The 13938-nt window shown below is 42.9% G+C and overlaps 1 protein-coding gene across 2 annotated transcripts in view; it reads right to left on the bottom strand.

Annotated features, from left to right (window-relative positions):
• The window catches only part of PTPN14 (protein tyrosine phosphatase non-receptor type 14), a 173763-nt gene that overhangs the window by 30519 nt on the left and 129306 nt on the right, over positions 1–13938 (bottom strand). For both annotated transcript variants that reach the window (XM_059938094.1, XM_059938101.1), the window contains exons 8-12: positions 11862–11950; positions 8788–8875; positions 7845–7927; positions 5523–5580; positions 1799–1877 (exon numbers count right to left, since the gene is read on the bottom strand). In XM_059938094.1, coding sequence (XP_059794077.1) covers positions 1799–1877; positions 5523–5580; positions 7845–7927; positions 8788–8875; positions 11862–11950 — 397 coding nt within the window. The remainder of the gene's footprint in view (positions 1–1798; positions 1878–5522; positions 5581–7844; positions 7928–8787; positions 8876–11861; positions 11951–13938) is intronic.

Raw genomic sequence — 13938 nt, 5'->3', positions numbered from 1 at the left:
CACACTAAAGAGGAAAAGTGAATCTAAACCAAGAAAGCTATGCACATACAGAACCGTTATCCCCTGGGTTAAGTTCTCGATTTGGCCATGAGCTTTTAAATCAGGCACCGACAATGGCCCTCACATTGGGAGACCTGTCCTCTTGTTCAGGGCTCAGTGACAGAACTGGATGTTTGGGCCAGGAAGTCAAGAACTTTAATAGGGCAATAGATTTGAAGTTATTGGGTACCGGGAGCTGACCTTCCTGACTGCAATGGGAAAACTCCCTGTATCCGAGGGACTGCTGAGCGTCCGTCAAGGCACAAGGCAAATAACACAGTCAGGGTGTCAGCATGTGTGGCTCCTTCATTCTGATCAGCAGCCAACGGAGGGCAAAATAAGAATCAGGAGGTTTTTCTAGCCACTGTCTAAAACCCTCCTCTAGAGTTGGTTTCATCACTGAGGTCAGGTTCACATTAAAATTCATAATACTTTAAAGAGGTACCTAAAGAGATAAAAAGCAGATTTCTAAAGTAAGGCCCGTTCTGGGTGTCCAGTGTTCCTTTAACACACACATACACAGACACCCCTAGGCAGGCAACCTCTTGCCAACACACTTTTCTGTGGGCAAAGTATATTCATTTTTTACACTATAGATTCAAGCATGAGCAGAGTAGAAGAAAGCAAAGGCAGAAAAGATTAAAAAACAGAAAAGGTGACTGAAAACACTTGGCTGCCTGAAGAGGAGGGGCGGGAACATAGACCAGATGAGATGATATAGGCAAGAAAAACTAGGAGAACATGTTGCCTTTATCCACCTTAATGGGGTTTGGTGCCCTCCCATAGAAGCAGGGTAACTTTGCTAGTCTGCTTATAAAAAGTAGTGTTTTATTAAATTACATCATCTTGATTATCTTAGTCTCCATGCTCACATTTAGACAGTGCAGAAAGATTCAAAACAGCTAGCAAATGATAACCCAGAAACAAATTATCCATTTACCATACTGTCAACATCCAATGTTTAATCCCATTCCTTTTTTGAGATACAGTTAGTGTAATGATTACAGAGCCTGGCTCAAGAGTCAAGACACCAATTTTCGTATCCAAGCTCCCCAGTACCCTTTCTGTACCCCAGTTTCTGTATCTGTCAAATGGAAATAATAACAGTACGTATCTCCTAGGTTTATTTTGAGGATTAAATGAGACAATAGAGTGCAAGTGCTCTGAACAAGTGCTTAAGGAGAGGAATTGCTCTATAAATGCTCATTCTCAGAATAATTATTATTGGAATGGGTTTTTTTTACACACTTTGCATGGGAGTGTTTAGGGAGAAAAAGAGGAATAAAAGAGTTTAACAAGTGCACTGAGAAAGGGGCCAGTGGGAGAGATGGGAAAGGAGAGTTACAATGAGGGGCTGAGATTTTGTGTGTATTTCTTTCAATTATTCTGGATGCCTGTGTTCTCTGTCACCTTGAAAACCTGCTTGACTGTTACAAGCTCTCTGACACTGACAAGGAGGGTGAAGAGTATTCTATGGGGCTTAGCTGTCACTCTCCTCTCTACCCCACTTACAAGAAGGAGGAGGAGAAAGGAACTTGCTCACTGCCTTCCCCCAAGTCCCTCTGCAGTCAATTCTGGGGAAATTTTCCTCTCAGGGGTAAATGATATTCTATGCCTTTCACAAATCCAAGCTGTTGCCTGCTGCCATTCCGACAAAGTTAAAATGAAAGTATCACGGTCACCCCAAAAAAAAAGTCTCAGTACCGATCACCAGTTCTCAACTTTGCGTCTTAAGAAGGGACAGCGGCAAGCCAGTTACCTTGAGAAGTGTGTGTTTCCGAGTAGTGTTCGCCACACTGGACATGCATGGGAGGCAAGATGTACGGTTGTTGCCGGGGCTGAAACAGAGAACACAGCGCAGGTGGGAGGACTTGGCACAAACGGCCGTAACACTCACGAGCACCAGCGCGAGCACACGATGGTCCCCATCGCTCACCCCGCCTGCAGGGAGGCACGCTGCAGACGCTCTGCCCTCCACACTCAACCCAACCCTTCCCTAAGCATCTGCACCCCCATCTCATCACCAAGCTTAGGACTGGAGAAACAAGAAGGGGGGAATGGGGAGGCTGGTTCAAGGTGAGAAACAGGCTGTAATCAGCATGAAGGCACCTATTTAGAACGTATTTTCTAACACACCTGAAAAGCTCCCAATGCCTTTTTTTTTTTTTTTTAAAGGGAAGGCCACAGTGCATGAAAAGTGCTTAGTTAATTAATTAATTTATTTATTTATTTTTGGCTGTGTTGGGTCTTTGTTTCTGTGCGAGGGCTTTCTCTAGTTGCGGCGAGCGGGGGCCACTCTTCATCGCGGTGCGCGGGCCTCTCACTGTCACGGCCTCTCCTGTTGCGGAGCACAGGCTCCAGACGCACAGGCTCAGTAGTTGTGGCTCACGGGCGCAGTTGCTCCGCGGCATGTGGGATCTTCCCAGACCAGGGCTCAAACCCGTGTCCCCTGCATTGGCCGGCAGATTCCCAACCACTGCACCACCAGGGAAGCCCTCCCAATGCCTTTTTTAAAGGAATAACTCAGAAGATGTATTTTATTATGTTCCACCTAAAACATAATGAGAGTAAGAGGGAAGCCTGTTTCCTTCTATTCAAAATTGGGTCCCTCCTGAAGTTCGTACCCATCAGCATAGTTGTACCTATGACCCTAGTTCACAGTGCCACATCGCCTCAAATAGGGACAGGGGAGTGTTAAGATGGGCCCACTTGCAAATTTATATAAAATCTGAAATGTGATCCCTAACAATGAGCGTGCAGTTCCCAGGACCACTTATTGACCCTCCCATTGCAGAGGATCCAGTTCAACCATCTAGCCCTTCAGTGAGGACTCTTCGCCATAAGACTCTTAAAGATGGACATTTAGACTCAACCTGAATAACTCCATGCTGCAGAGGAGGGTACAACTTTTAGAGAAAACACCAAAATGCTTAGAGAGCTTCACTAACTGGGGAGCCGAGAAAGGATATATGATTAATGGCTAATACGGTCTAGAGCAAGTCATTTAACCTCAGTAGGTCTCAGCTTCCTGTCACTCAAATCAGTCTCCTCCCTCCAACATTATCCATTTTATTCATGTATTAGGGTTCCAGGTAAAAATGTGTTTGAAGGAAGAGTTTTGATACTAAAAAATAAAGTTTAAGCTTGTAACCCACCAAACAGGATGATCTCTTATATTTCTATTTGATTATTTTAAAATTAATCTTATAGGAAGCTGAGATCAAGTCAAAAAAAAAAAACCCCACAAAGCCAGCAGGGGTCACACTTTCTCAGTATTCCTCAACAGAAGAAGAACACTACGCAGAGTCCAAGGCTGGGCAAATAACTCATCTACTCTTTCCTTTGCTACAAATAATGTTTAAGCATCAAAAGGGCAAATAAAGAAGGTAATGAAGACAAGAAATCCAAAAATTAAAGAGAATCAGGGTAGAAGAAATAAAGAATTGAAATTAATCTAAGAAAGTAGTTCAGAGTATCAGCTCTTCTAAATATTCCCAAATCTCTCTTGGCTGGTTTTTGAGTAGCAATTTAAAAATATTTTTCCTCTTTTTGGTAATACCTAATTCAACTCAATTTTTCCATGATTGGACAGCCAGTTTTTAGGTTTCAAAAAACAAAACAGAACAAAACAGAACAGTAGGGAGGGATTCATACAAGGGAACAGAAATCTACAGCAAGGCAAAGTTGGCTCACCTCTGCCTTCTCTTGTTCTTATTTAAAAAAAAAAAAGAAAAATCCTATAAGTAGGTGACTGTTTATGAACTGCCATAAGTGTGTAAGCAATACAAGTGAGAAATAGTAATAGCTAATCCTCCAAATACCATTTCAGGATTATTTATTGTGTCTCTTTATATATTCCAATATACTATTCTGTTTCTCTCCAGATCTGCCAACACAAAAACAAATTAGATGCCATAATACAGGAGCCAGAAGGGCAAGAGAAAAACAACAATCAGGAGCCCTTGTTATCAGCCAGGAAGCCCAAAGGAGACAATGTTCTCTGGTTTTACTCTCACTCATCCCAAGGAACTCTTGCTGAAATGGTTTAATCCTAAGGGGCAGAGGAAAGGGAGAAGCCAGGAATCTGGCTTCCTGTAGATTATCTTCATCCAAACAGAACAGGAAAGCCTCTGTATCTTCTCTAGATAATTAGGATGAGATCAAATCACAAGATAGCCCTAAAACACTTTGCTTCCCCTGGTGTTTCATGGACACAAGTGAACATTTATCTCACTAGTAAAGACATGTGGACTCTAAGGAAGGGAAAAGGAAAATAATATCAACAAAGGAGAAGAATAAGGAAACCAGTGCTGTGAACAAATCTATTGGTACTTCAGGGGAGAAGCCCAAAGCAGCCCTCTACATCTCCAAGGCAAAGACCTCTCGTGAGATGTTGCGCATTAACACAGAGATTAATAATATTCACATGGGTTCGCAGGAATTATCAATATTATGTGATATGATGACCAAACCCTAGAATTCTAAGAGTTCATGTCAATGCATTTTCCAGAAGAAAAAAAAAAAAAAATCCTCAAACAGTTCCTTTTAAAAGACAAGTTAAAGATGTGTTATAGGATATATATTGTGTATAAAGAAAAATTCAATTTTATTCTCCCATCAACTCAAAGGAACTGTTCAACCTACAAACATTTAAAGGTCACATGTTTATTTTGATTTTGTGTAAAATAAATCATAATCTAAAATAAAAGAATTATGACGTAAAACAAGTAGACAGTTTAAAGGAAACTAACTCTCCCACGTCTTGCTATGATATCATCCTTAAGTAATTCTCAAAATAAAACACAGTCTAAGACAGAACACATGCATTGAAATGAGTTGTGTTTCCTTATTCACATGATTAGTAGAGCAGTTTTTAAAGAAAGGCTAATGGTAGGTAGAAAAGTGGATCAACTCAAATTCTGTTGGCCTTGAAATTAGGAAATTAATTAATTTTAATTTTCTTCCCCACTGAATACTCTACCTCAGACCATCAACTAGACTCCTTCAATTTTTGCTCATTTAAAGTAGACATTCTCTGACTAGTTTATTAAACTCTGTCTATGGCAGTGAATATAAAAGAATTTGTGGAGATTATAACTGAAGACACGTTTATATGCAAAAATCAGAAATAGTGGATAAAGATAGATAGATAAAGATAGATAAAGCAAGTGGAAAAAAACACACAGTAGGTTGCGTGCTCAAGGAACATGGTTTCATCGGCCCAGACTAAAATTCATGGGGGTGAACCCTGAGTCACACTTAGAAAAGTGACGGACATGGGCGGGCACAAGAGGGACAAAATGGGTGTGCATCACACCTGCATAGCAGACTGATGCCCTTCTGTGTTCTCACCATATCTCTCCTGGTCAGGAGGTCATGACCTAGTCATGATGCCCTAGTCATCCCTCTCCTCAAGTTAACAACAAAAGGACACTCATTCCCCGACAGTCAGAGGACTTGACAACTGAAGATTTCATACATACCAGGGAGGACCGGCTCCAGGTGGGCTGGCGTCTGATAGGGGGTGGAGAATTTGATTGTCTACATGAAAAGTTGAGAAAAATGAGGTTGGTTATTACTATTTACCATGTACAAGACGACCAGATAGACAAGAGAGGGTGAAGAGGGGAAAGGAGAAAAGATGAGTTAAGAATTACAGCAAAACATAAACATTTTCTATTTCTGGGTGCTGAAGCTAAGAACAATTTCGATTTCTTTTTTGTTCTTTTTTTATTTTCAAAATGTTTGGAACATATGATACTTTTATAATATGTTTTACAAAGTAATATTAGAAGAACGAGGCTTACTTCTAAAGACAAATTATAAGGGAAATAAAAATGAACAACAGTCTTTTAGAGGTTAGAGAGTGGAGACCTCTGGAGAAGGATGATGTTCAGATGATGCTGATTTCATAAAACTCCAGAGGGCTAATCCAAGCCTTCATGCAGCCCATGCCGAGGCTCTGAAACTATCAATATATACAGAATTTACTGTCTATGTGGGGTAGGGGGTATGCTTTTTAGAGAGTCCCAGTTTTTATCAGATAAGAGGTTAGGAACCTCCCATACATGGTTATGAAGAAGAAAGGAATGATTATTACAGAAGTAGAAAGGAAAACAGAATTTCCTTAATTTTCAGTCTAATATGTGATGGTCACTCATGTAAGAAGAAAAGGCCACCAAAGAAATACAAATACTCAGAACATTTTATGTTAAAGCCACTTGCTAAGAAATGATCAAACCAGAAGACTACAGTGAAGACTACACTTCTCAAAATAGTTTTGTTTTTAAATTCACCCTACAGAAGTCAACTATAGAATTCTTGTTAATGTCAAAGACACCCCAACAAATCAAAGGCAACAGCAGAGATCTGCAAAGATGTGACCTATAGGGAATCTGTTCAAAAGAATGGTGTGTGTGTCTATGCGCGCATGCGCGTGTATGCACCTGTGTACCCATAACAGATATGGTGGCTTAAATTGCTGCTCTCTAATTAGTGCTCTTCTGATTTACATTTGCAAACTTTGCTGGCAGACCTAATTCTATATAGTCATCTCTTGGTATCCAAGGAGGATTGGTTCCAGGACCCACCTTGGATACCAAAATCCATGTATGCTCAAGTGCTTTATATCATCTGGCATAGCATTTGCATATAACCCATGCACATCCTCCCACATACTTCAAATCATCTCTAGATTACTTATAATACCTAACACAATGTAGAGAGCTGCCGGTTCATAGTGAATTCAAGTTTTGCTTTTTTGGAACTTTCTGGAATTTTTTTTAATATATTTTGATCCATGGTTGGTTGAATTCGCGGATATGAAACCCACAGATACAGAGGGCCGACTGTACTATCAAATATACTTTCAGACTCTGACAGTGACCAATGGCAACGACTGGTTTGAAAGAGCCTCCATCACGTAGAGAAAAAAGTCTGCCAGGACCTGATGCTCCAGTTCTAAAGCAGCACCTTCTTCAGCAGGAACTGCTCTAGGACAGCATTTTCACACTCTTGCATGCGTCCACTGGGGACGTGGGAAAGCAGTTCTTCTCCTGCATTTACATCCCAAAGTTCTTTGAAACACAATTAAGCACCTTGGGCTCCCCAACTGCTGATGTACTCTGCTGAGGAACGTCTTTTGAAGGCAACCAAAGGAAAGGCTATGATAGTGTAAGCCCGGCACGCTATATCCAAGGTCAGGTCACAGTTAAGTTCCCTCATCAGACTCCCTTTATCATCTTTACTTCCAAATTAAATTGAAAACACACACACATGGATTTGTGACATCTATTAGCGTCTTCCAAGTCTTCCTCTAATTACCCTGGCCTCTCATTTACAGGCGGGTGACATGACCCAGAGGCACATGCAGCGTTAGCCAACTGTGTGAGCAACACAGGGCTGAGGATGACAGCAGCTTCTTCTCTTTCAAGTTGGCTCGTCACTCTGCTACCTGCTTCTGAACACACTCTACATCTGACGCGAAGGGCCGCCCCGGAAAACTAGGAACCGCTCGGTTCCTCCAAACTCACGGCAGAGGTTGGAAAGGCACTGATGTCGGCCAATCCGTTCGGGAAGTCAAGCATTCACAGTCAATTTGCAAATCATTTTCTCCCTAGGCATAGAGACTACACAAGACAGTCTTCATCATTAAAGCCCTTTCCCTCCCACCCGGCTTTAACTTGCCCCTTTAGCTTCTACAAGGAATGAGGAAAAAGAGCCAGTATAAAAAGCGATCTACACCATCCCTAAAGCACAAGAATTTAAGCTGATCCAGGGAGAGGGTGGACGAAATGTTTACTTACTCAGTGCAGATTTTGTTTTGTTTGTAAAACTTGTGCCGTGTAGCAAACAATCGAGATATATACTTGGCATTTTCGATATCATCCTTGGAGAAGAAGAAACAGGGGAAAAATAAACATCTGTTTGATCGTATCGGGCTGGCCAAAAAGTTCGTTCGGGTTTGGCCATACAAACCCAAAGGAACTTTTTGGCCAACCCAAATATATGCATTTCACTAGGATTCCCCTGAGCGGGGACACGTCCCTTCCTCCCTTCACGTCAAGCACAAAATAACCCCCTGAGTCAGAAACCAGTGTGCTGAAATTCAGTGGCGGTCATGTCTATGAAGCCCACCCAAGGATGGCAGACAATACTGTCCGCTAAAGAATCCTTGATGCCCAACGCACTGGGGTTAACACTGATGATCTGGCGTGTCTTTACATAATGCTAAACCAAGTGCTTTAAAAATCAGTAAATGAATCAAGGCAGAGCGTGGCACGAACGCCAAGCATCATTAAATGGGAGGCAGGGAGGTGCAGGGAGTGCCTTGGCTCTCAAATAGGCACTCAACAGAAAGGCAATCACCCAGTTTGCTTCAGATCAGGCTTGGACTATGATGGCAAAGAAAATCCAAACCAGCCAGTAAAAGAAACTACCATGCAATATCATCAGGGGTGACTAGTCAAGGGCATGCCAGACAATGTGATCCACCGCAAATAAGGCTGGTGGAGGAACCCAAACCCTAGAGTCAAAACTCAGCTTGAAACCCTAGCATTGTGAGCATGAAGTCCCCACCACCTTCCAGAAATGAGCGATGACAGCACTGGGCAAGTATTGGAAAGTTATGGGTTCAACAGAATATTTATTCTCTCATGACGTGGAGAGCGAGGAAAAGATATTACAAGTTGAGAAGACAAACAGCAAGCTGCCTGTGGGACCCTGCCTTCATCTGTCCGTTTTGCTTACCGTGTGAAAGAGGGCAGTCTCCTCTTTGCTGATGAGCTCCACCAGGATAGTTGACTTGTTGTGAGTGATATTTCCCATGTCATTCCACCTGCACAGAAGAAAGCCAACGGCATTTGCCCAAAGATGTTCTAGGCATTTATGACAGCATAGGAGTGTCATCTGTTACTACTGAGTCTCATTTTACAAATTATGATTTAACCATACTTTTAAAAGCTAAACGTCCCTCCTCTCAAAGCAGAAAAGGAGATAAAATGCAACACGCATCTATTTAAATAGCTAAAAATCCTATGTAAACGACGTCTAGATATTGCTGTTAATAAAGTACACTTTCCTTTATGACCTAGGAGGAAAATATGCCAGAGACTTCCACTGCCTAGGTTTTCACACTTCCAAATGGACAGAGCATTTCCCGTGATCCCCGTTTTCAATGCTGGAGGGGGATGTCATTTAAAAGTCATGTGTGGAATTCCCTGGCTGTCCAGTGGTTGGGACTCCGCGGTTTCACTGCCGAGGGCCTGGGTTCAATCCCTGGTCGGGGAACTAAGATGCCACAAGCTACGCAGCGCGGGCAAAAAAAAAAAAAAAAAAAAAAAAATCTCGTGTTTCCAGGAATCTAGGCTGAAGAATCCACAGAGGTTCTGTGTTGCGATGTACACTACAGATTTGATTATGCCACTTGGAAAAAATGCCTAGGGAGTGTTTAATGTGCCTACATTTTTGTGATCTAAACACACACACACATTTCCTTCCCTTTCCTCATGGAGATCTTATCTAAAATGAGATACACAGAAAGAACCACCAGACAAGGGAAGGTAAGCTCCTGCTTCCCATTCTACTTGGAGCCAGTTTCTAATCATCTCTTACACTACCTACCCTTCACTCTGTTCCCCGACCTATAATTCCCTGCCCACCGCCTTTTCCCACCATCCTGCTTTTGCTCATTACACTTCTACCTCTGCCTGCATGATTCCTTTAAGACTCAGAAGAAGTCACCTTCTCCAGGAAGCCTTTCCTCATCCCCAAGCACCCACATGCCAGGAAAGCACCCACATGCCAGGAAAGAGCCTAGTGTTGTCCTCTATCATTCACCACATTGTATCACAATTGTTCATGTCTGTGACCAGATCCCTAACTAAACCAAACTCAATCATAGGCCCTCATGCCCCGGGCAGAGATTCTGCTTTCTTCATCTCTGTATTCCAAGCACCAAGTACACCTGGCACACAGCATACAATAGATGTTTGCTGAAATAATGAAAAGTAATGATGGTGTCTCGCATCTGTATAGAGTACAGTTCTTTTATCAACTCTCTTAGGTAGACAAGGCGGCTATTTACGTTCCACTTTGGAGATGAGGCAATTCAGGCCAAAGGGGATGACTTAGCCTCACTCACTCTCCTCATCAGGGACGGATGAGTTCTATACCTTCCAGGTTTTCCTCCGATCAGCTTTCCATTACACCAGTCCCACCTGTTTTTACGTACATCTACAGGTGTCTGCTGACTTACAATTCCATTAGATCACATCTATGTGGACTCACAGCTATGTGCTCCTTAGTGAAGGTCTCAAGAGATAAGAGATATGTGGTATCCTCTAGCTCCATTCCCTCAAATCCACTGCCAGAATTCTGGGTCCACTCCTCACTCCACCATATGACTTCACCTTAGTGGCACAATTAACATGACACTGTAGTAGAAGTAAATTCCCATCTTGGAAGGGTTTCAAGGCAAGGGCTAAAGGAAGCAGTTCCTAAGGAAACTGAACAAAACCTGTGAGGCGCTTATGATCAGCAAACTTTCAAATTGCTATTTTCTATTTCATCTAGATAGCCAGAATCCAAGATGTGTCTGCTTCTCTTCTCCAGACTCAAGCACTGATTTAGCTACAGAGAACTGTGTGGGACAAAATGGCTGGATAGCTTTACATGGGCATAAAAGTGTATAGTTACAACTCTGCACGTATTTATATACTTTATTTAATTCGTTGTAGGTATATGAGTTGACTGAATACATCCAAGAGTCAAAAAGTTTCTTCTGTAGCTCCAAAGAGCTCTCTCCCCACTCCTGTTTCAATAATGTCTCTATTCAAAGAGCAAGAGAAAATAAATGGACAAAAATAATGGCAGGGTGGGGACCTAGGAAAATGAAAGCCAAATAGGAAGCTTTTAGTGGGAAAACTTTCTCAAAATGACCTGCAGTTAAGTGCTGATCCAGAGAATACACGGCTGGTCAAGAATTCACTTCCAGAAAGTGGACCGTGCTTTGCCTCTAAGATCTGTCTTTGATCACCTGCCCTGGACGCGCAGCTCTGCCTATCAGATGCACACACAGGAAAGCTGCCTTTCCGGTAAATAACAGGCCATACTGCCCTCATAAGTGAAAGCAAGCATGCAGTTTTTCGGCTTGTTGATACTACGATGGGATCTGTGGGCACCCATACAAAGCAAGCTCATTGACATGTAATGCAGGGGACACCCTGCCACTTCCCTATGCTGTTTCTACTCACGTTAAATGGAAAAGAAGGTTGAAGGGTCAAAATAATAAAAAGTACCCAAGTCCTTTCAGTTATGCTAACAAATTGATTGCTTTTTCAAAACACACTTTCACAAATAGACCTCTTTCGTTAACAGAAAAATTAGTTTGCACTTTTCTAGCACATGTGGTTAGGTAGAGGGTGCAGGGCAATGGAAAGAAGCCAGTGTGGATTTAATGACTGGTCATGGGTAATCCAGGCAAAGGTAATCCCATGGGGGCCTGACTCATGGAAGAGCCCATCTCCAACCAGACTCATAGAGTTTTGTTCCACTCTTTGGCTCAGTGGAGGTTCAACTACGCATTTCTTGGGGTCAGGTGGAAAGAAAGAACATCCCCCATCCCCAAACAAACCCCTGGGGAAAGTGAGATGAAATTCTCCATAACCAGTGAAATCCTGCAGAGGGGGCGGATCTTATCAGAGTTGAGAAAAGCTCAGCTCTGATCCTTGGTCTGCCCCGTAACTCATCTGTATAACTTTCATACTCCATGGGGTTTGCTAGAGCGCCTCGAGGGGAAAAAGGAGAAAGACAAATCAGACTACCTGTATATTACTGCTTGTCTTCCAATTCTGTTTCTCACGAAAATCCCCATAAAGAAAATGCCCAGGTGCACACTGTTTCCATGATTGTCCTGCATAAGATCAACAAAAGATCGTTGTGATGAAACAGATCCCCAGCGGTCTGGCAACCTACCCATGGGGACCACACCCCGTTTCTCGCCCACACGTGGAATGAACCATAGAACGGAATGGGGGCAGAAAAGCCACTAGGTCCGAAGGGACGCATCCCAATGCACATCCTAATAGACTACACAGATACCTTTTTTTCTTTTATCTCAGTTTGTCACAATACATTACCTGTTTAAGAAAGAATTTTAGGATTTTCTCAGATTTGTTGGCAGTTAAGATTTTCTCTTTCATGAATATCTATTAATATCTTTTCTAACCCTAGTTTTCGGTTTTTTAAATCAAAATTATACATGCGCATAGTTTGATTATATCTGCATACTGCATATGTGCAATTATTTACGCACACAGTTTGAAGAACTGAATCCTCTTCAGATCTTACTTAAAAGCAGCCTTGGACCCACCATTTCCTCTCCCTTAAAGGCATCCACTTCCACCACTTAAAGCCCTAGAGTGTGTCTATTTGCATCCACCATGCTTGGCCTTCCAATTTAGAAGCTCATGTTCCTCAGTTCTGGGATATTTTCTCAAATTACTACCTTCTGTTTCCCCTTTTCACTCCTTTTAGAACTCCCACTGTTTAGATGTTGCACATCTGGGCTGGCCCTCCAATTTTATCTCCTGCCTTCCACATTCCATTACTTTGGGTTTTTTGGGGTGAGATTTCTCTTAATTTAATCTTCTAACCTATCTATTAAGTTTTCCATTTCTGATATCATATTTTAAATCTCTGAGAGTTCTTTTTTATTTGCCGAACGTTCCCTTTTAAGAGCACTCTATTCCTTCAAGGAGGTAACATATTTGTATTTTTTATCCTTGAGACTCATAGGATGGTATTTTGGGCAGGGGGCCCTTCACCCTGCAGACTCTCTGCCTCTTTCACGCTGCTTCATTCTCACTGGGTTGACGTCTGTTGTTCCTATTAGGGCATCGTGGGGGGTGGTGATGTTCGGCTGTCTATTCACGTTCCAGGGTGGGATTCTAAATGCTGGTTGGGACCTTTGTGAGCACAGGAAGGGCACGGGGACGACAGGCTTCACTGTCGGGCAACCTGCTGGGCCCTGTCTGGAGGAACCCAGAGGGCTTCGGTCTGGTCTCTTGGTCCAGTCAGGTGCCTCCAGCCTCCCGCCTGGAACAGTGTAACCCGGCGGCCAGTGTTCTTGAGAGCAGAGTGGGAGCAAGGCTCAGCGTCCAGTGAGTAAACTGTCACCCAGCCTCCTGCTTTCTCTCGGGGGACATCCTCTTTGTGGAGTAAGTGGAGGGCCACGCCCAACCAGACCTAAGATGGAAAAGATAAACCCCTACCTCCCTCAGAATACTTGATCCCACTTAAGACACAAAGATGACAGTGTCCCTTCTCAAGGACCTCTTCTCAACCCACCTCCCGAAGCTTCCATTCAAGTAGGCGTCTTCTAACAGAGAGAGAGAAAGGGAAAGACAGCTGCTGATGGCAAAAGCCAAGACAGAAAGAACTGGGGAGGAAAAAAGGGCCTCGGGGACTTCCCTGGTGGCGCAGTGGTTAAGAATCCACCTGCCAATGCAGCGGACATGGGTTCGAGCCCTGGTCTGGGAAGATCCCACATGCCGCGGAGCAACTAAGCCCGTGTGCCTCAACTACTGAGACTGCGCTCTAGAACCCGCGAGCCACAACTACTGAATCCTGCGCGACTAGAGCCCGTGCTCCGCAACAAGAGAATCCCCCGCTCATCGCAACTAGAGAAAAGCCCACGCATAGCAACGAGGACCCAACACAGCAAAATAAACAAACAAACAAATAAATAAATAAATAAATACAATTTTTAAAAAGAGGGCCTCGGTAATTATGAGACGTTCAAAGGTAAGCTGTATTACAGAAAAATCTGTGAGGGAAAAGAAGATAGGTGAAGTAGAGACGGGAAGAAACAGGAAAATTCTGCAGAAAGACTTTTCTGGG

Source organism: Balaenoptera ricei, chromosome 1 (genome assembly GCF_028023285.1).
Source record: "Balaenoptera ricei isolate mBalRic1 chromosome 1, mBalRic1.hap2, whole genome shotgun sequence".
Classification (NCBI taxonomy): domain Eukaryota; kingdom Metazoa; phylum Chordata; class Mammalia; order Artiodactyla; family Balaenopteridae; genus Balaenoptera; species Balaenoptera ricei.
Note: the sequence above shows the minus strand (reverse complement) of the source record. Positions and strands in the feature narration are given on the sequence as shown.